This window comes from Oryctolagus cuniculus, chromosome 2 (assembly GCF_964237555.1).
Source record: "Oryctolagus cuniculus chromosome 2, mOryCun1.1, whole genome shotgun sequence".
In the NCBI taxonomy this organism is placed as follows: Eukaryota; Metazoa; Chordata; class Mammalia; order Lagomorpha; family Leporidae; genus Oryctolagus; species Oryctolagus cuniculus.
Window position 1 is genome coordinate 134148326 of NC_091433.1, and position 24029 is coordinate 134172354.

Genomic DNA, 24029 nt, shown 5'->3' on the forward strand with positions numbered 1-24029 from the left:
TTTTAAAGAAGAAAAAGAGAGAATTTCATCCAAAGAACAGTCATTGTCCTACACTCAACTATCATTATCAAAATAAAAACTAGTTTTTTCACTTGATGGTAGGGTTGGATTTACAAATTGAAGAAAAGCAGAAAAACATTTTAATCACTTAAACATATGTCAAGGTATAGAGTACACATAAGAGATCATCATAACAAAACATTTGGGGGAGAGCCAAGATGGCAGAATAGTGAGGGCGCGCACCGATAGTCCGGGAAAATTTAGTTTAATAAAAGTGGAGTTACGGCAGCCTCAGAAAAAGGATCAGGAAAAAATTGCAGAGGAAACTCTTCCGGGTCTGGTGGCTGTGACTCGGAGGACCTACTGGGAGAGCAGGGTCGCCCACCGCATGGAAGCCGAGCTGCGGGAGCCGCAGGGAATGCGCGCCAGTGCGGGAAGGGGAGTGGATGCGACACAGACACCAGCGGGGAGAGGAGGGACGCCCAGGGCTCTGAGTCCACACATCAGCTCTGGAAGGGGAGGTGAGCTCAGTAACCGGAGTCACTGGCAGGGAAACGGGGGACAGAATTTAGAGGGAAGCGGGCTTTGAAGCGGGAAAGTTCACCAGACTGACTACAGGAGAGAAGGAAAAAAAAAAAAAGGTGGGGGGGGGGGGTACTGGTACAGACAAGTTTCTCTCTCCGCCAACCTTGCAAAGGCAAGCAAGAGACAAAGAGCAAGCCCCACTTGGGATATACATAATAAAAGGGGAGAGCTAAGGCTACAATTCAGTAGCCTAGGCAACCCAGTGGGAGTCCCCAGGAGAAACTGAGCCCGCACAGACTCTTTGGGTAGAAGCCAGAGATAGGAAGCTAAATAGCATCAATTCTGCTCAGCTGTGCAGTATTACTTACCTCCTGAATAAAAAATAAAATAAATAAATAAAGAAATTAAAAGAGAGATTTACCACGCATAACCTGAGGGTGTCACCTTTGCACACCCGTAACCTGGAAGAACCAAGCAGAGCTCTCAGGCCACACCCATCTCAAGCCTCCAAGGCTCCTCCAACAGCAGGCAGTCCACTTAACATAGACATAGTATAAAAAAAAAAAAAACTCACAGTGAGGGAAGAAGAATTAACTATGCCAAGCAACAAACACAAAAATCAAGGGAACAAGATCAACAATGACACTATGACGCCTCCAAATAAACAAAACACCCCAAGCCAAGATTATGAAGATGATGAGGTAGAAGAAATGCAAGATATGGATTTCAAAAAATTTATGATAAGAACATTTAGAAGTTTTCAAAAGCAAATCCTTGAACTACAGAAATCCTTATTGGACAGGATTGAAAATCTCTCTCATGAAAATGAAATTTTCAGGAAGAATCAAAATGAAACACAGAAACTAGTAGAACAGGAAAGTGTGAAAGTGAAGAGAAATCAAAATGAAATGAAGAGCTCAATAGATCAAATGACAAACACATTAGAGAGCCTTAAAAACAGAATGAGTGAAGCAGAAGAGAGAATATCAGACTTAGAAGACAGAGAACAGGAAAACATACAGTCAAACCAAAGAAAAGAAGAGGAAATTAGAAATCTAAAAAATATTGTTGGGAATCTACAGGATACTATTAAAAAAAACCAACATTCGAGTTCTAGGAGTTCCTGAAGGCATGGAGAGAGAGAGAGAGGATTAGAAGGCCTTTTTAGTGAGATACTAGCAGAGAACTTTCTGGGTTTGGAGAAGGACAGAGACATCCTAGTACAGGAAGCTCATAGAACCCCCAATAAACATGACCAAAAGAGATCCTCACCACAACACATTGTAATTAAACTCACCACAGTAAAACATAAAGAAAAGATCCTAAAATGTGCAAGAGAGAAACCTCAGATTACTCTCAGAGGATCTCCAATCATACTCACAGCAGACTTCTCATCAGAAACACTACAGGCTAGGAGGGAATGGTGAGATATAGCCCAAGTACTAAGAGAAAAAAAACTGCCACCCCAGAATATTATATCCTGCTAGCTCTCATTTGTGAATGAAGGTGAAATAAAGACCTTTCATAGCAAACAGAAATTGAAAGACTTTGTCACCACTCCTCTGGCCCTGCAAAAGATACTTAAAGATGTGCTACACTTAGAAACACAGAAACACGGCCATCAATATGAAAGAAGGTAAAGGAAGAACACCTACCAGTAAAAGAGCATGGGAAGCTCAAAGCATATACTAGAAAATATCTCCAGGAAATGGCAGGGCAAAGTCACTATGTATCAATAGTCACATTAAACGTTCATGGACTTAACTCTTCAGTTAAAAGAAATCGATTGGCTGATTGGCTCAAGGAACAAAACACAACTATTTGTTGCCTACAAGAAACACATCTCTCTAACAAAGAAGCATGCAGACTGAAAGTGAAAGGTTGGAAAAAGATATTCCATGCCAACAGAAACCAAAAAAAAAGCAGGTGTAGTCATATTAATATCAGACAAAATAAACTTTAATACAAAAACTGTTAAGAGAGACAAAGAGGGGCACTATATAGTGATTAAGGGTTCAATTCAACAGGAAGATGTAACTATTATAAATGTATATGCACCTAATTACAGGGCACCGGTCTATTTAAAAGATATGTTAAGGGACTTAAAGGGAGACTTAGATTCCAATACAATAGTACTGGGGGACTTCAATACTCCACTCTCAGAAATAGACAGATAATCCGGACAGAAGATCAACAAGTACACAGCAGATTTAATTGACACTACTGCCCAAATGGATTTAACAGATATCTACAGAACTTTCAATCCTATATCTAAAGACTTTACATTCTTCTCAGCAGTGCATGGAACCTTCTCTGGGATTGATCACATACTAGGTCATAAAGCAAGTCTCAGCAAATTTAAAAGAATTAGAATCGTATCATGCAGCTTCTCAGACCACAGCAGAAGGAAGCTGGAAATTAGCAACTCAGGAAACCCTAGAAAGTATGCAAACACATGGAGACTGAACAACATGCTCCTGAATGAACACTGTGTCATTCAAGAAATCAAAAGAGAAATCAAAAACTTTTTTGAAGTAAATGAGGATAACAACACAACATATCAAAACTTATGGGATACGGCAAAAGCAGTATTGAGAGGCAAGTTTATAGCAATAGGTGCCTATATCAAGAAATTGGAAAGGTACCAAATAAATGAGCTTTCAGCGCATCTCAAGGACCTAGAAAAACTGCAGCAAACCAGAACCAAATCTAGTAGGAGAAGAGAAATAATTAAAATCAGAGAAGAATTCAACAGGATTGAATCCAAAAAAAAAAACATTATTAAAAATCAGCCAAAAGAAGAGCTGGTTTTTTGAAAAAATAAACAAAATTGACACCCCATTGGCCCAACTAACTAAAAAAAGAAGAGAAAAGACCCAAATCAATAAAATCAGAGATGAAAAAGGAAATGTAAAAACAGACACCACAGAAATGAAAAGAATCATCAGAAATTACTATAAGGACTTGTATGCCAGCAAACAGGAAAATCTGTCAGAAATGGATAGATTCCTGGACACATGCAACCTACCTAAATTGAACCATGAAGACATAGAAAACCTAAATAGACCCATAACTGAAACAGAAATTGAAACAGTAATAAAGGCCCTCCCAACAAAGAAAAGCCCAGGACCAGATGGATTCACTGCTGAATTCTACCAGACATTTAAAGAAGAACTAATTCCATTTCTTCTCAAACTATTCAGAACAATCGAAAAAGAGGGAATCCTCCCAAATTCTTTCTATGAAGCCAGCATCACCTTAATCCCTAAGGCAGAGAAAGATGCAGCACTGAAAGAAAATTAGAGACCAATATCCCTGATGAACATAGATGCAAAAATCCTCAATAAAATTCTCGCCAATAGAATACAACAACACATCAGAAAAATCATCCACCCAGACCAAGTGGGATTTATCCCTGGTATGCAGGGATGGTTCAACGTTCGCAAATCAATCAATGTGATTCACCACATTAACAGACTGCAGAAGAAAAACCATATGATTAGCTCAATAGATGCAGAGAAAGCATTCGATAAAATTCAACACCCTTTCATGATGAAAACTCTAAGCAAATTGGGTATAGAAGGAACATTCCTCAATGTAATCAAAGCAATTTATGAAAAACCCACGGCCAGCATCCTATTGAATGGGGAAAAGTTGGAAGCATTTCCACTGAGATCTGGCACCAGACAGGGATGCCCACTCTCACCACTGCTATTTAACATAGTTCTGGAAGTTCTAGCCAGAGCCATCAGACAAGAAAAAGAAATCAAAGGAATACAAATTGAGAAGGAAGAAGTCAAACTATCCCTCTTTGCAGACGATATGATTCTTTACTTAGAGGATCCAAAGAACTCTACTAAGAGACTATTAGAACTCAGAGGTGTTTGGCAAAGTGGCAGGATATAAAATCAATGCACAAAAATCAACAGCCTTTGTATACACAAGCAATGCCACGGCTGAGAAAGAACTGCTAAAATCAATCCCATTCACAATAGCTACAAAAACAATCAAATACCTTGGAATAAACTTAACCAAGAACGTTAAAGATCTCTACAATGAGAATTACAAAATCTTAAAGAAGGAAATAGAAGAGGATACCAAAAAATGGAGAAATCTTCCATGCTCATGGATTGGAAGAATCAACATCATCAAAATGTCCATTCTCCCAAAAGCAATTTATAGATTCAATGCAATCCCAATCAAGATACCGAAGACCTTCTTCTCAGATTTAGAAAAAATGATGCTGAAATTGATATGGAGGCACAGGAGACCTTGAATAGCTAAAGCAATCTTGTACAACAAAAACAAAGCCAGAGGCATCACAATACCAGATTTCAGGACATACTACAGGGCAGTTGTAATCAAAACAGCATGGTACTGGTACAGAAACAGATGGATAGACCAATGGAACAGAATTGAAACACCAGAAATCAACCCAAACATCTATAGCCAACTTATATTTGATCAAGGATCTAAAACCAATTCCTGGAGCAAGGACAGTCTATTCAATAAATGGTGCTGGGAAAACTGGATTTCCATGTGCAGAAACATGAAGCAAGACCAATACCTTACACCTTACACAAAAATCCACTCAACATGGATTAAAGACCTAAATCTACAACCTGACACCATCAAGTTATTAGAGAACATTGGAGAAACCCTGCAAGATATTGGCACAGGCAAAGAGTTTCTGGAAAAGACCCGGGAGGCACAGGCAGTCAAAGCCAAAATCAACTATTGGGATTGCATTAAATTGAGAAGTTTCTGTACTGCAAAAGAAACAGTCAGGAGAGTGAAGAGACAACCGACAGAATGGGAAAAAATATTTGCAAACTATGCAACAGATAAAGGGTTAATAACAAAGAGATCAAGAAACTCCACAAAAACAAAACAAACAACCCACTTAAGAGATGGGCCAAGGACCTCAATAGACATTTTTCAAAAGAGGAAATCCAAATGGCCAACAGGCACATGAAAAAATGTTCAAGGTCACTAGCAATCAGGGAAATGCAAATCAAAACCATAATGAGGTTTCACCTCACCCCAGTTAGAATGGCTCACATACAGAAATCTACCAACAACAGATGCTGGCAAGGATGTGGGGAGAAAGGGACACTAACCCACTGTTGGTGGGAATGCAAACTGGTCAAGCCACTATGGAAGTCAGTCTGGAGATTCCTCAGAAACCTGAAGATAACCCTACCGTTCAATCCAGTCATCCCACTCCTTGGAATTTACCCAAAGGAATTTAAATTGGCAAACAAAAAAGCGGCCTGCACCCTAATGTTTATTGCAGCACAATTCACAATAGCCAAGACCTGGAACCAACCTAAATGCCCATCAACAGTAGAGTGGATAAAGAAATTATGGGATATGTATTCTTTAGAATACTATACCGCAGTAAGAAACAATGAAATTCAGTCATTTGCAACAAAATGGAGGAATCTGGAATACACCATGCTGAGTGAAATAAGCCAGTCCCAAAGGGACAAATACCATATGTTCTCCCTGATCGGTGACAACTGACTGAACACCAAAAAGGAAACCTCCTGAAGTGAAATGGACACTATGGGAAATGGTGACTTGATCAGCATAGCCCTGACTGTTAATGAACAACTTAATACATTATCCCTCTTAGTATTTTTTTTTGTCTGTTCTACTTAATACAACTGGTTTAATTCTGTAATTAATACACAGTTATTCTTAAGTGTTGAAAATTAACTGAAATGTGATCCCTGTTAAACATAAGAGTGGGAATAAGAGAGGGAAGAGATGTACAATTTGGGACATGCTCAAGCTGACTTGCCCCAAATGGTAGAGTTAGAAACATACCAGGGGATTCCAATTCAATCCCATCAAGGTGGCATGTACCAATGCCATCTCACTAGTCCAAGTGATCAATTTCAGTTCACAATTGATCATAATGAAAGGACTAAGAGTCAAAGGGAGCACACAAACAAGTCTAATACCTGCTAACACTAACCGATAGAATAAATAAAGGGGAGAGTGATCCAACATGGGAAGCGAGATACACAGCAGACTCATAGAATGGCAGATGTCCTAAACAGCACTCTGGCCTCAGAATCAGCCCTAAAGGCATTCGGATCTGGCTGAAAAGCCCATGAGAGTATTTCAGGCATGGAAAGCCAAGACACTCTGGCAAAAAAAAAAAAAAAAAAAAAAAAAACTAACTAACTAACTAACTAACAAACAAACACCTAAATGAAAGATCTCTGTGAGTGAGATCCCAGTGGAAAGAACAGGTCTTCAAAGAAGGAGGTACCTTTCTCTGAAGGGAGGAGAGAACCTCCACTTTGACTATGACCTTATCTAAATAAGATAAGAGTCAGAGAACTCAAAAGGCTTCCGTAGCCTTGGAAACTCATGACTGGAGCAAAGGGAGATTACTGATGCCATAAACAGGAGTGTCAATTGGTAAAGTCAAAAACAGGAGTCACTGTGCACTTACTCCTCATGTAGGATCTCTGTCCTTAATGTGCTGTACATTGAGATTTAATGCTATAACAAGTACTCAAACAGTATATTTCACTTTGTGTTTCTATGGGGGTGCAAACTGTTGAAATCTTTACTTAATGTATACTAAACTGATCTTCTGTATATATAGAAAATTGAAAATGAATCTTGATATGAATGGAAGGGGAGAGAGAGCGGAAAAGGGGAGGGTTGCGGGTGGGAGGGAAGTCATCGGGGGGGTGGGGGATGCCAATGTAGTCCATAAGCTGTACTTTGGAAATCTATATTCATTAAATAAAAGTTAAAAAAAAAATTTGATAGATTCATTCATATAATTTTATAGAGGTTTTTTAAACTAAAATTTTCTTCTCAATGTTTTATTGCAGCTATATAAATGTAAGTTGCTCAAGAATATCAAAGATTTATGGATGACTAGGGAATACAGAATAAATTATACTTACCATGCATTAAAATAAAACAAACTTGGGGTCAGTGCTGTGACATAGCCAGTTAAGCCAACACCTGCGATACCACCATCCCATTTGGGTGCTGGTTTGTATCCTGGATGCCCCTCTTCCAATCCAGCTCCCTGCTAATGTGCCTGGGAAAGCAGCAGAGGATGGCTCAAGGACTTGAACCCAGAACCTACATGGGTGACCTGGAAGAAGTTCCTGGCTCCTGACTTTGGCCTGGCCATAATTACCTGGCTGCTGTGGCCATTTGGGGAGTGAACCAGCAGATGGAAGCTCTCTCTCTGTAACCCTGCCTTCCAATAAATAAATAAATTTTTTAAAATGAACTAGAAGTCACTTGTCCCTCTCATTCTCATTATCTTTAAGATCTTAAAATTTCCATTAAAAATTAAAGTCAATTTTAGACTATATCTATATTTCTCTAAATTATATCTTTTAGCAAGTAGCTGGATAAATTAATCTATTTCAAGAGACAGGGCATTTTATTAAAACTATATTACTTACATGATATTGCTGAAACAATAAATAAAGCATTACATGAAATAAAGGACCTATATATGTATCACCAAGTTCAAGATGCAGCTTTTCTGGCCAGCGCCGTGGCTCACTTGGCTAATCCTCCACCTGCAGCACCAGCACCCTGGGTTCTAGTCCCAGTTTGGGCACCGGGTACTAGTCCCGGTTGCTCCTCTTCCAGTCCAGCTCTCTGCTGTGGCCCTGGAGGGCAACAGAGGATGGCCCAAGTGCTTGGGTCCCTGCACCCGCATGGGAAAGCAGAAGGAAGTACCCGGCTCCTGGCTTCAGATCGGCACAGCGCCAGCCTTAGCGGCCATTAGGGGAGTGAACCAATGGAAGGAAGACCTTTCTCTCTGTCTCTCTCTCGCTCTCGCTCTCGCTCTCGCTCTTTCTCTCTAACTCTGCCTGGCAAAAAAGAAAAAAGTGAAAACATTAATTCTTGGAATAAAATTTAAAACTCAAATAGTTTCCTAAAACAGTAATTAAATTTCAAAACTAGAGTTACACATTTCCTTAAAAATAAGTGCTCTTTTTTATGTCTTCCAATGTTTGGTAATTAGGCATAACAGAGTTAGCTGCATTACACTGTACTATCCTTTATATCTTCTTCACATAAATGCTTCATAATAATTTTCAAAAGATAATATATAGGGGCTGGTGCTGTGGCACAGCGGGTTAATGTCCTAGCCAGAAGTGCCAGCATCCCATTTGGGCATCGATTCAAGACCTGGCTGCTATGGCCTGGGAAAGTGGTGGAAGATGGTCCGAGTCCTTGGGCCCCTGCACCCGCATGAAGACCTGAAAGAAGCTCCTGGCTCCTGGCTTCAGATTGGCGCAACTCCAGCCATTGTGGCCAATTGGGGAGTAAACCATCGGATGGAAGATCTCTCTCTCTTGATCTCTCGATCTCTCTCTCTCTCTCTCTAACTCTGACTTTCATGTAAATAAATAAATCTTTAAAAAAAAAAAAGATAATAGATATAGGTACTATGTGTGGACCCACCACTGCATTCAAGAAAAAGAATGTTATTACCTTTGAGGTCCCCTGTCTTTCCCTATCCTAGTCTGCTCTCAGCTCCATCAGAGGTAATTATTATTTTGATTTTTATCACTTTCTTGCTTCTTTCTATACTTTTAATACTATTCAATATTATGATCCTGATTTGAATTCATGCTTTTTTCATGTTTTTACTGTAATCTATTTATCTTCACTTTTGTAGTATATTTCATTGTATAAACATATCAGAATATATTTATCAATGAAAATTTATTACTACACTATTTGCTACACCAAATATTGCTATGCAGATACCTTTTTAAAAAAAACATTTATTTAATTATTTGAGAGGTAGAGTTACAGAGAGAGGTAGAGACAGAGAGGTCTTCCATCTGCTGATTCACTCCCCAAATGGCCACAATGGCTGGAACTGGGCCAATCCAAAGCCAGGAGCTTCTTCTGGGTCTCCCATGCAGGTGCAAGGACCCACACACTTGGGCCTCTTCTACTGCTTTCCCAGGCTATCAGCAGGGAGCTGGATTGGAAAAGGAGCAGCCAAGACACAAACCATATGGGATGCTGGCACCGCAGGCAAAGGCTTAGGCTACTGCACCACAGCACCGGCCACACATATCTTTTTTCAAACTTATTTATGTAGTTATTTATGTTTTATTTTAAAGGCAGAGTGAAAGAGAGAGAGGAAGAAACAGAAAGGAAATGATCTTCCATCTGCTGGTTTACCTCTAAAATAGACATAATACCAGGGGCTGAGCCAGGCAGAAGTCAGGAGCCAGCAACTCCATCCTGGTCTCCCACATGAGCTGCAGGGGCCCAAAACTTGGGCTACCACCTGCCACCTTCCCAGGCACCTTAGCAGGAAACTTTTGTGAGTTAGTGTAAATCACATAGAAGGGCAGGATTAAGACATGGATCTTTCACTTGAGGAACCAGGTGTATGATTTTTATTTTGAAAAAAAAATTAAAAACAAACTAATATGTTCTATCAGAAAGGCAAGATAGGAATTTAGAAATCCATATATTCTTTCCCTTTTTGCGTTTCAGTACAAAAACAAACTTTTTTATTTTGGGTCATTGCAGTTCATTAGAAGGTACTAGAAACCAGGAACTGGAAAATTAACACACTTTCATAAAAAATCATGATACCACTCGCCCCTAGAAATGCTAAATATGTATCTCACTATAGCATTTATTCATGAATTCAACAAATATTCATTAAGTATCTACTCTGTGCTGGACAGTGTGCTAAGTCCTAGGGATATACAAATGGGTCCAAGTTATGACCTAGAAAGTCTCATAAGAGAGTGAGGGAAGATCACAGATTAATAATTGGCTCAGGCAGCTCCCAGGGAGTGCTGACTACAGGTATTACTTTTTCAAGCAAAGCAGAATGAGAATGAGACACAACACTTTTTTAAATTTATTTATTCAGGGAGTGGGCATTTATTCTAGAAGTTAAGACGCTCAAGTCCCACACTGGTGTGCCTGTGTTTGACTTCTGCCTCTGGTTCCTGAGCTTCAAGATAATACAGTCTCTGGGGGGGCAGCAGTTGATTGCTCAAGTAACTGGGCACATGCCACCCACGTGGAAGACCTGAATAGAGTCCCCAGCTCTTGGCTCCAGACTAGCCCAGCTCCAATCATTGCAAGTATTGGGGGAGTAAAACAGCAATAAAAATAAACAATAAAAATAAAATTTGAAAAATTATTTGTTCAAGGTTGAGATGGGGTGAATTAAGTTTCATTCAAAAATATGAAAGACATACTCTGATATTAATTCCCTGTTTTCATAATGTTAGCAAATAGATATCTCTTATCAATAACTGAAAGGGTGAGAGGTAGAAAGTTAAAAAACATTAGTAACATCTTTACCGGTTTGATGCGAAGCTGACCGCCTACCACCTCAAGAATGGCATGTCTTCGGGAGACTCTCTTGTCTGTTATCTACAGGGGAAAAATTAAATTTCAAACACAGCCACCTCCTTAAAGAAACAAATCAAGCAAACAAATCCCTTAGCAACAATTCTGAAACCAGTAAGCTATATATAATATATATCATTCAATAATTACTATATATTGAAATGATTGTCCTTATTTAACAGATAACAAAACAAGGAGATTAAGGGACCTGCCCAAAGTCATGAAAGAAGAAATGACAGAACCAGCTGAACTGAAAGCTTAGGAGCTAACAGATCCCAAACCTTATGGGACAATTTCCACTCAGGACAGACTTATAATGGGTATTCTTACCAGTAAAATTCACCAAATTGGGGGGGGGGGGGGCATCTAATATGTACATCTTAGGAAATATTTCAAATACAAGAATTATAAAGTATGCTAAAAAAACAGAAGTTTTTAAAAGAGGCAATTTAGTTAATGGAATGAAAGGGCCTGCCTACAGCCTTTGGGGTCAGGGAGAGCCAGATAAGCAGATCTGGGGCCAGCAGCCATGAAGTCTCTTACTTGGGTGCAGAAGCCCAAGCACCTGGGCCATCTTCCACTGATTTCCCAGGCCATTATCAAGGAGCTGGACTGGAAGTGCAGCAGCCAAGATATTAACAGGCATCCAAATGGGATGCTGGCGTTACAGGCAGCAGCTTTACTCACTGCGCCACAACGCTGGCTCCCATGCTTCTTGTTTTGAGCCAACAGTGACACATAAGTCTACTTAGCCTCATAACCATTTCTGCACACCAAAGTTCAAAAACTGCACTTTAAATGCTGAAAATGCCAAGTATTCCTTCCCTGTTACTATAAACACTATATTTAAGATTACCTTTTTAATTTGTGGTTGATATATAATGAAAACATTTTAAGCATCGGCTTCACTTAACACCATAATTATCTGAGCTGTCTCTTGGTTACCTTGTTATCTAGCACTTGTGAGATTATCCACATCAAGACCAAAATTATCTGTAAAAGCAGACTACAGCAATGTTTAAACAAAATCAAACCTATCAGTTCTGCAACAACTTGCCAAAATGTGAAATTGTCAGGAATTGGAACTCATTTTTTCCTCCACACTTGACACTATGACTGTATACAAACAGTAACATCAAGCATCACGAAAGAATGAGTAGTATAAGCTTGAATTTTCCACAAAACTAAAATTAGTTTTTAGTATAGCCTCTAAAATAAATTATCTTAAACACAGCCCATCTAAAATGTATCTGTTAGTAGCAGGGCCTGTGTTGTGGCCTAGTGGATAAAGTCTCTGCCCACAATGTCAGCATCCCATATAGGTGCCATTGCAAGTCCTGGATGTTCCACTTCTGATCCAGCTCCCTGCTAACTGCATGGGGAAAAGCAACGGAAGATGGCCCAGCGCTTGGGCCCCTGCTGCCCAGTTGGGAGACCTGGAAGAAGCTCCTGGCCCAGCCTGGCCCAGCCCTGGTGGCTGCAGTCATTTGCGGAGTGAAATAGCAGATGGAAGTGCACACACTCTCTATGTCTCTCCCTCTCTCTTTCAATTAAATAAATAAATCTTTTTTAAAAATAAATTAAAAATATATATCTATTTTTATCCACAATGGCTATTTCAGAAAAGTAAATATAAACTAATAATCTTTTCTATTAGAAAAAAAGAGCATAGAAATTTAGACTCCTTTGGTTTTCCCAGAATGTACCTCAGTGGGCAAAAATGACACCAGTTATTTGACAACTCACTTTATCATGTGCAAGGAATTTTCAATTAAATATTGAGATTCACCATTATACTATCAAAGCTATGCTTTACATTTTATGTAGTTAGAAACTAAAAACAGGCAGTACTTTCAATCTATGGTTCTGTTACTAAAAATAAATAATATAGGGATACATGAAAAGCTTATGGGAAAATGGAATTAAAAGGTAAGTTAATTTTGGTGCAAAACACTTTCAAATCCATGTGTAGTTTTTCATAATTCACATTTCCACGAACCTTTTGAAGACTCCTCATGGGAGGAAAGCATTCATTTTACACCTATGTGTAATCTTTCAAAAGTAATCTCGGGAAACGCAAATTATTCTGCGGCTAGGAAAAAGAAGTTTCTGTTTCTAATGTGGGTACTAAAATCTCATCACTACTTCAATAACCTAAGCCAATCTTCTAACCATCAGAGCAATAAATATGAAGGCCTATATTATATTCTATGTCTATTATTATATAACATAATGATGCTTCCTGAAACAGTCCTTCTTAACTTGCCTTCTTTCTTTCCCACGTGGGAGTAATGGACTTTCCCTATTGAGCAGGCTTCACTGACACCAGGAAGAAAAGCTATTTTAAATAATACAAAGTATAAAGTGACCTCTAGTGGACATATGATTCCACAACAGTGTTAATTTCATTATAAGCTACACTTCTCTACAGAGTGCAAAATAAGTACTTCAGTCTTCAAAACTGACATCATTTATTAACATCATTTAGTTATAAACCTTCCTTTTAAGCTAAAACTCTAAATAGTAAGCTTTCTCAATAAGAAGCTTAAAGAGCTAATAACTTTAAACATTTTAATTTCAACACAGCAGTATGGGTAGCGACAGGTAACATAGAGACTATCCTGAAGACCTGATACCCTAATTTATTCAAAGCCTATCATTGCTCCTTATATGAACTTATTATCTAACACATTCTTATTAATCAATATATGAACTGTAGTAATTATTTATCAGGACCAAGGCACTGTTCTATACTCATCATGTGAAGAAGATTCTATTGTCTTCATTTTAAGACAAGCAAATGGAAGCACGAAGATGTTAAACAACTACTCACAGTACAGCCAATTAAGCAGCAAGGTCAGGGTTTGGACACAAGAAATTATTAGCTATTAGCACTGTACTCCCTCAATATCGTCCTGTAAAACTTTATTTTTAAAGATAATTTACCTAGCTTATTTGTCTAAAGGACTGGAAATAACACAGGAAGAATTATTTAATAATGAACAGATATTCCAAGAAGATTCAAGTTTCATTCTGTTCTGTTTAATCTCTTAGATAAGTTTAACAAAGTGCTACCCAAATTCCCTATTCTCTATTCACAGCAGATAGTAAAGTAGATAGGGTTTAGTAGGCAGTGCGCTGACAATGGGGAGAAATGCCTGATGTTGGTCTGCAAATTGAAAGGAAAAGCTATTAAAAAGCAAAGAAATCCAAGGACTCAAAAATAGCTAAAGACCATTTAGGGTAGGGACAAATGTTACAACATACTTCAAAACACATTGAAGGCTTACTCATGTTTCCTTACTGAAGACCAAGAGTCACCAAGTTTAAATTAAAAGTTCAGTTAGGGGCTGACGCTGTGGTACAACGGGTTAATGCCCTGGCCTGAAGAGCCGGCATTCCATATGGGTGCCAGTTCGAGACCCAGCTGCTCCACTTCCAATCCAGCTCTCAGCTATGGCCTGGGAAAGCAGTAGAAGATGGCCCAAGTCCTCGGGCCCCTGTGTCCATGTGGGAGACCTGGAAGAAATTCCTGGCTCCTGGCTTTCGGTCAGCGCAGCTCCGGCCGTTGCAGCCAATTGGGGAGTGAAACATCAGATGGAAGACCTCTCTATCTCTCTCTTCCTCTCTCTCTCTCTGTGTAACTCTGACTTGCAAATAAATAAACAAATCTTAGAAAAAAAAAGTTCAGTTAAAAGTCAGACATATATCACATCTTAGCCACAAAAGCAGTTAAAATTGAAGAATTCTAGTTCCTGTAGGTTAAGGTTAATCAAAGAAATCAACAAAGAGAGCAAATCTTTTTTTTCTTTTGACGGGCAGAGTGGACAGTGAGAGAGAGACAGAAAGAAAGGTCTTACTTTTTCCATTGGTTCACCCCCACAGTGGCCGCTGAGGCCAGCGCACCATGCTGATCCCAAGCCAGGAGCCAGGTGCTTCTCCTGGTCTCCCATGGGGTGCAGGGCCCAAGCACTTGGGCCATCCTCCACTGCACTCCCTGGCCACAGCAGAGAGCTGGACTGGAAGAGGAGCAACCGGGACAGAATCCGGCACCCCGACCGGGACTAGAACCCGGGGTGCTGGCGCCGCAAGGCGGAGGATTAGCCTAGTGAGCCGCGGAACCAGCCAAATAGAGCAAATCTTAAAACCATATCCCACAGGTAAAGCACAGCTGGAAACAGAGATGTCTGAAAATGAACTTACACCAAATCTAGATCAAGCTCCATAATGTATACTGAAGCAGAAAAAGTCAGGTGGCAACTGGGAGGAAAGGAAATAAGAGGGTGGAGGACTAGGAGTGCCAGCACAGAAATAGTATCACTCACAGATAAATTTAGTCACACCCCAAGTGGGAAATACTGAAAACAAATCTCAAATCCAGCATTAAGAGGCCCAGCTAGTAGGGAATCCAAAAGAAGGTGCTTAAAAATACCCAGAATCAGGTACAATAAGCTCAGAAAAGGTACCATGTCTGAATGAGGACACATAGAAGACAGAATATAATCAATATAATCAATAACAAAGAACTTGGCTTCTAAGAACCATTTCCCATTTGAAAAAAAAAAAAATCACTGGAAAAATGGCTGCTTCCAGGTCTGGGGCAGAAAAAAAGCATGTTATGGACCTATGACATGTCGTTATACCAGGCAACAAGGAAATGCTCAAAAACTGATGGGGACATGTCCCAAGGATGAAGGTATCAGTGTGAAAAGATGCTCACAGGCCAATTTTGGAATAATGTGGGCATTGAAAAGAATAATGGCGACAGCAGAATGTAGCACAGTGAATACTAAAATAATCCATGAGTTCATACTCAACTCAAGTTCATACTAAACTAAACTGATGGGGCTGGGAAGATAAGCTTTTTCCCTACAGAAACCAGCCAAAATTAAAGAAATGATAGAACTGGGTGCCAGCACTGTGGCACAGCAGGTTAAGTTTCCACTTACAGCACACGTGCATCCCATATCTAGCGCTGGTTTGAGTCCCAGCTGCTCTGTTTCCAATCCAGCTTCCTGCTAATGTGCCTGGGAAGACAAGCAGTCCTGTCCCCATTCAAGAAACAATATACAGAATTCAAGAACAAACGATTTTTCCTACAATTTCTGAAAAAAAAAAACAAAACAAAACAAAAAACACTGCCATAATTGGAGCTGTGGCTAACCAAGAGTAGTGACTTCAGCATCACACTTGGGTCTGTGCATTCTCCAGGGTTTCCTTTATCAATTTCTGCCATATGTTGTGTAATTCTTGTAATATTAAAAGAAAAGCTCTTATACTTCATTGCTCAATTTAGTCAGATTTTCTGCTTTCTAATATTCCTTTTCTGAAGGCTAAGCAAAAATGAATTCATTATTAGATGTCCAATGTCGGTATAACAGCTGTTAGAGTAATATGTAGTAATTGAAGTTGCTTTTGGCCACAAGCAACATAAATGTGACAGTTTATTCACAAAAGAAACTGATTTTTCTTTTGTAGTGTGTGTGTGTGCATACATTTGTTTTCCTTTTCCCTGGAGATATTTCAAAGTACACTGCATGCCTAAATATGTCAATATGTAAAATCCAAGAACAAAGATGTTTCTATATAACTCTATATTGTTCACTTGTGACTATGCAATAAGTTGTAATATAAAAGATACTGCATGGATCACTTATCCTTGATTTTCAGTTTTGAAATGAATCCTTTACCCATTATAATGCTTATGATATATATGAAAGTCCTTTCTCTATTTTAAGACATGAAGATTGTGCCAGAAAATAAAAACAGGAAAGAAATATTTATGATTTGTTTTCTTCCAAACATTTATTTGTGGCATTTAATGAAATCAACAAAATGAAGATTTTCTTCTGCTCCCAGCAGAAATGCTTAGGTATTTTGAATCAAATTCCTGACCTATATGTTTTGACTACTGTTCTCAAAATTCTAAAAATTAAAAAAAAAAAAACTCAGTAGAACAAAAGTAGAAAAGCAACTGGATCCTGAAATACAATAGAATGCTATGTTTCATTTCATTTTTGACTGTATACAACATTTATGGAAAAACCAAAACCAATTAAATTTTCTTAAAATGTTTTCCTAGAGAAATTTCTGAATATTGTAGAATATATCTCATGAATTCCAAGTTCACATTTAGCTTGGCTTCTATAAACCTAAGAACAGAAAATAAGCAACATTTATTTTTCAGTATAAACTGTATTATACACCAAGAGCTGATAAAACAAAAAAATTATCTTATATAATATTTTCTCATCTACAGGTTTTCCCACAAGGTTATCTAGTTTGCTCTATAAACAATAGGCAAAAAACTGACAAATCCAAATTTTCAGGGTGGACAAAAACAAAATCACCTAGTATTATGGGTTCAACAGTTTTCCCAAAACTCATGCAGATGTTTAAACTCTGATGTCTAATGTTAATGGTTGATGGATTGAGGGTGGAGACTTGATCTAATTATGGTCTCAGAGTGGTGGTCTGGCTCTGGACATCTTTAAGTCACCTGGGGCACGCCCTGAGAGGGTGGTTCTTAGAAAGGGCTGATTATTGAACTCAAGTTTGACTTAGCTATTCTCTCTGCTTTCTGGCTCACCATGTGTTAGTTCCTCTGCACCCACCATGACCAGTCTCCACCACACACCATGCTACGGGGATGCCCAATCCTGAACCCCAACCTCCAGACTGAAAGCTGAAATAAACCTTTTATTTCCCAAGAAATTCCTCCTGGGTATTTTAGTTAAAGTAACAAAAAGCAACCTAATATATCTAGTGTGGGATTTGGGCCAATATTTTGGGAGAATGCATATATACTTAATGAAGAATATGATTTATTTGGAGCATAATGTGCATAAGATTCTTTCCTCACACTTTTGTGTGTATTGTGTGTGTGGAAAGTAAATAAACCCAAAATTAAAACCAAAATTGAATCATGACTGGTTATTGCAAAGAAATCTACAAACCATAAAATGCTGTCCTGAGAGCTCTCATTGTCAGGCCCAGCACATACTCCAGAGCTCAGTCACCAACTCTGAGACTGTGCTGGAATGAACATTTGATGAGAAACTGGTCTAACTCCTCTACAGGGCAAGTTGGCTGATGCTTAATCTATTTCAGTTGGAATCTACCAAAATCCAGTTTCTGATGTTAAGACAGAGCAAGTTTGAGGAAACGGACTTGATTTTGGCCAAAAGCTCTCTGTGCAAACTCCAATTAATAAATAAGCTCTCTCTAAAAGGTTAATACTCATAAATGTTCTTTGAAATATACTTCCCCATAAGAATAATGGTGTAAATGGTAATTAGGTTATTAGGTTACCACACAAACACCTATTTAATTCACAGTACTGGTGAAATGTAGATCACTTGGATTTTAAACTTTTATTTATTCTCAGCTACGAGAGAGAGAGAGAGAGAGAGAGAGATTTTCCAGCACTGGTCCATTCCCCAAATGCCTACAATAGCTAGGGCTGGACCAGGCTGGAGCTAGGAGCCCAGAATTCCATCTGGGTCTCCCATGTGGGTAGCAGGGGCCCACGCATTTGAGTCATCAACTGCTGCCTACCAAGATGCACTAGTAGAAACCTGAACTGGAAGCAGAGTGGCCAAGACTTGAACTCAGGTACTCTGAAATGGAGTATGGTGTCCTAATCGGCAGTGTAACCCTCTGCACTACAATGCCCAGCTCCAAATTACTTTTTTAATTTTCATTTATTTCAAAGGCAGAGGGACAGATCATGAAAGAGGGACAGGGAGAAAGGGACACAGAGATGAAAAGAGAGAGGAGGTGAGAGAGAAACAGGGAAAGAAAATCTTCCATCTGCTGGTTCACTCCCCAAACGACTATAACAGCAAGGGCTGAGCCAGACTGAAGCTGGGATCCAGGAAATCCATCCAAGTCTTCCACATGAATGGCAGAGGCCCAAGCACTTGGGCTTCACTGCCTTCCCAGGCACATTAGTAGGAAGCTGGATTGGAATCAGAGCAACCAGGACTCCAACTGGCACTCCAATACAAGATGCCAGCATCAGAAGTGGCAGCTTAACCTGCTGCATCACACGAGTCCCCAACCCCTAAATTTTAAGACGTAAAAGTCAACAATTTCTGAGCTCCTAATTCAATGCACTTGAATCATTAACTTATATAACGGGATTTTGAGGACTTGATGTCACTGAAATTTCTACTCATCCAGGTTTGCAACGCTCCTTGCACAATGAATGCTATAAAAGTCTGAGAACATTATCCTTATTATTAACGTATGATAATGGAGGTAATACAGTGAATAAAAACATGACTAGAGCTTAGGAAGATCAAACTGGATTTAAATTCCCTTTTGGGATTTGGAAAATTAATGTTTCCGAGTAGTTATATTTTTATTCAGTTCAGCTCAGCACACATTCGTTAGAGAACTATTCCTATACCAAGTCTTCTACTTAGTATGTTCACAAGTGGTTCTCAACTCGGGCTTTGCAACAGAATCGTCTTCAGACTTTTACAAATTACAAATATAGTCACTGAGATACACCTACAGAGTCAAATTACCAGAGTACAGAGGTACGTGAGAAGATAGCACATTTAGGCTGAACAGTAGGAAATCAGAGGTAAGAATTTGGAGGCACTGACTTACAGGGGTGCGGTGTGGGAATACATACATCTATACACACACATACACAAAGGGTCTTTGAAAAGTTCATGGAAATGCACATTATCTTTTAATTCCATCTACGTGAATTTGTGAAGTATTTCATATTTTATGAAAATAACTCATTACACAGCTATTAGAATAGCCAAAATCCACGGTGGGCGCTGTAGCACAATGAGTTAAGCCACAGCCTGCAGTGCCAGCATCTCATATAGGTGCCAGTTCAAGTCCCAGCTGCTCCACTTTCCATTCAACTCCTTGCTAATGCACCTGGGAAAGCAGTGGAAGATTGCCCAAGTGCTTGGAAACCTGCATCCACAAGGGAGACCTGGAAGAAACTCCTCACTTCAGCTTGGTCCAGCACCTGTCATGGCACACATCTGGGGAGTGAACTGGCAGACAGTTCTCCCTTTTTGTGTTTGTGTGTGTGTCTCCTTCTCTCTGTAACTTTGCCTTTCAAATAAATAAATCTAAAAAAAAAAAAAAAGCCAAAATGCAAAACAGTGACAACACTATATGCTGGCAAGGATTTGGAACAACAGAAACTCTCACTCATGTTAATGGGAATGTAACTAGTACAGCCACTTGGAATAGTTTGGCAGTTTCTTTTTGTTGTTGTTGTTTTTAAAGTTTTTATTTATTTATTTGACAGGTAGAGTTACATACAGTGAGAGAGAGAGAGACAGAGAGAAAGGTCTTCCTTCTGTTGGTTCATTTCCCAAATGGCCGCAACGGCCAGAACTGCGCTAATCCAAAGCCAGGAGCTTTCTCCGGGTCTCCCACGTTGGTGCAGGGGCCCAAGCACCTGGGCCATCCTCCACTGCTTTCCCAGGCCACAGCAGAGAGCTGGACTGGAAGAGTAGCAACTGGGACTAGAACCGGTGCCCATATGGGATGCCGGTGCCACAGAAGTAGGATTAACCTAGTGCGCCATGGTGCCACCCCTTTTTATTTTTTTTAAGATTTATTTATTTATTTGAGAATTAGAATTACAGTGAGAGGGAGAGGAGACAGAGAGAAAGGTTTTCCTTCGGTTGGTTCATTCCCCAAATGGCCACAACAGCTGGAGCTGTGCCAATCCAAAGCCAGGAGCCAGGAGCTTCTTCCAGGTCTCCCATGAGGGTGCAGGGGCCCAACCACTTGGGCCATCTTCTACTGCTTTTGCAGGCCATAGCAGGCAGCTGGACAAGAGGAGCAGCCGGGACCAGAACAAGCACCACAGGGAATGCCGGCACTGCAGGTGGAGGATTAACCTACTGTGCCATGGTGCCAGCCCCTGGCAGTTTTTTATGAAACTCACCATACTCTTACCATATGATACAGCAACTATGTTCCTATCTACCCAAATGACCCAAAATTCACATCCACACAAAAACCTACAGATGGATATTTATAGCAGCACTATCTATAATTACAAAACTTGTAGCAACCAAGATGTCCTTCAGCAGGCAACTGAATAAACTATGGTACATTGACAATGAAATATTATTTGGTGGTAAAAAGAAACAAGCTGTCAGGGTAAGAGTTTGGGGTAATAGTTAACACACCACTTGGCTGCCTGCATCCTATACCAGAATGCCTGGATTGCAATGCTCTGCTCCCAAACACAGTTTCCTGCTAACGTGCATCCTGGGAGGTAGCAGGTGATAGTTCAATACTTGGGAACCTGCTGCTCACATTGAGAGATGGATTGAGTTCCTGGCTCCTAGCTTTGGTGTGGTCCAGGCCTGGCTGATGTAGGTATCAGATGACTGAACCAGTGGACAGAACTATGTCTCTGCCTTACAAATAAAAGAAATCAATAAAATAAATGAGCTATCAAGCAATTAAAAAACATGATGGAATGAATCTCATATGTACAAAGCTAAGTGAAATCTGAAAAGGCTACATATTGTATGATTCCAATTATAGAACATCCTGGAAAAGGAAAAACTATGGCAAATTCTCCGTACTTTCCACTCAGTTTTGCCATAAACCTAAAACTTTCTAATAAATGCAAGCCTATTTTTAAAAATTAATATTAAAATATAATATTTTATTATATATTTTATATATAATTATTTTATTATGCTTATTATATAATATATTAAAATATAATATTTTATTTTTAAAGAGTTTTTATTTTATTTGAAAAGCAGAGTTACAAAGAGAGAGAGACAGAGACAGAGAGATCATCTATCTGCTGGTTCACTTCCCAAATGGCCACAATGGCCAGGGCTGAGCCAGGCTGAAGTCAGGAGCCTGCAGCTTCTTCCAGGTCTCCCATGAGAGTGCAGGAGCCCAAGCCTTCAGGTCATTTTGCACTGCCTTCCCAGGTGCATCTTAGCAGGGAGCTGGATCAAAAGTGAAGCAGCCGGGACACAAATTGGCCACCCATATGGATGCCAGTGCTGCAAGTGATGACTTAACCCGCTACTTCATAATGCTGGCTCCAAAATTAACATATTTTAAAAAGCAATGTTTGTAAACTTAAATGAGATCATTTATATAATGTGATTACCCCACAAGTCTAGTCAGCACTTACGCAATCATCCAATATGCCATACAGGTTCAAATCTTATGGCTGTAAATCATCATTCATTTAGCCTAAATAGTCCTTCCCTCCAAACAACTCACTGACCACCTACCAAAATCCCAACTCAGAATTCTAACACTTCAAAGTCCAGCTCAGTGTTACCAAGTTCCCTCATCTTAAGTGTGGGTTCCTTCTTCTACTTCTCTGCATTATGTGCTATCATTGTGCTTGGCTTACGATACTGAAACAAAACTTTTCATTAAATGTAACCTTTTAAAAATCAGGAATTGTGGTGCAGCAGATAAACTGCCACCTGCAATGCCAGCATCCCATATGGGCTCTGGTTCAAGTCCCAGCTGCTCCACTTTTGACTCAGCTCCCTGCTAACACACCTGGGAGAACAGCGGAGGAGGACCCAAGTACTTAGCCCCTGCACCCACATGGGAGACCTGGAAAAAATTCCTGACTTCAGCCTGGCCCAGGCTTGGCCATTGCAACTATTTGGGGAGTGAACCAGTGGACGAAAGACCTCTTTCTTTCTCTGTAATTCAAATAAATAAAAAGAAATCAGGAATTATATCTAAAAAAAAATAAAAACACAACAGTATGACACATCTGTTACTAGATAGGAATGGGGCAAGCAGCAGGGACTGAATCAGAGCCTCCTTTTTGTGGCCTCTCCAACCCTGAGGTATAGTGGTCATCATTTACTACTGTCCTGTTTCCTGCCTCCCTCCCACTTCACATAAAGCACTATCTAGCTCCAATCCTCATTTCCGATTACAACCTGTTCACTTACATGCGTATACAGTCTCTCATGCCTATTAAAATTAGAGAGCAAGGATTTCTCATTCATCTTCATTTCCCTTTATTTCTTCTCAACCAACTACAGTACATATTCATCAAGTTGGGTTTTTTTTTGTTTGCTTGTTTGTTTTTACTTATTTGAAAGACAGAGACAGATCTTCCACATGCTGGCTTACTCTCCAAATGCCTGCAAAAGCAGGATATGGGCCAGGACGCAGCCACGAGACAGGAACTCCATCCAAGTCTCCCACATAGGTTCAGGGGCCCAGCTACTTTAGAAGCAAGCTGGAATTGGAAGCAGAGCTGGGACTCCAGACCATGCACTCTGATATAGGATGCAGGCATGCCAAGCAGCGTCATAACCACGCACCAAATGCTCACCCCTCGGCCCTTTCTGAATTTAGTAACTTATTAATCAAAACAGGAATAGCATTAACAATTCATTTCGAACATTGCTTCTTAAACTTTGAAGCTGGTAGCACTGCTTCTTTACTGAAAGTCCCTATAAGTGACAGACTTTTCCGCTGTTTTTCTGCCACTGTAAAGACAAAAAGACATTGTCATTGTCAAACTTTTGTTTTAAGATTTATTTATTCATTTGATAGTGTTAGAGAGAAAGGAGAGACAGAGAGAAAGAGAGAATCTTTCTCTACTCATTCACTCCCTAGGTGGCCCCAACAGCCAGAAGCATCTTCTGGATCTCCTATGTGGGTGGCAAGGGCCAAACACGTGGGCCATCTTCCACTGCCATTAGCAGAGACCTGGATTGGAAATGGACCAGCCTAGACATGAACCAGCACACATATGGAATGTCAGCATTGCAGGTGGCAGCTTTACCTACTATGCCACAACATGGACCCCTATCTACTATGAAGAGTTTTATGCCCCAAAATTATAAACCTTTATGCTGTGGGGTAATCAAGGTTTATGAAGCTTTTCTCAGGAAAACATGGACAATTAAGTTGTAGAGTACAAAAGTCATCCTTACTGGAGCAGGCATTTAACCTAACATTTCAGATGCCTGTATCCCACATCCGAGTGCCTCAGGTTCAACCTCCAGCTCCAGCTCCTGTTTCCAGCTTCCTGCCAGTGCAGACCCTGGAAGCCAGCTGGGGATAGCACAAGTAGTTGGGTCGTTATCACCCACATG

General features: G+C 39.8%; 1 protein-coding gene across 1 annotated transcript in view; it reads right to left on the reverse strand.

Annotated features, from left to right (window-relative positions):
- APLF (aprataxin and PNKP like factor) overlaps positions 1 to 24029 on the reverse strand; it is a 133113-nt gene that overhangs the window by 106097 nt on the left and 2987 nt on the right. The window contains 1 exon segment of the mRNA XM_002709665.5: positions 10876 to 10947. Coding sequence (XP_002709711.2) covers positions 10876 to 10947 — 72 coding nt within the window.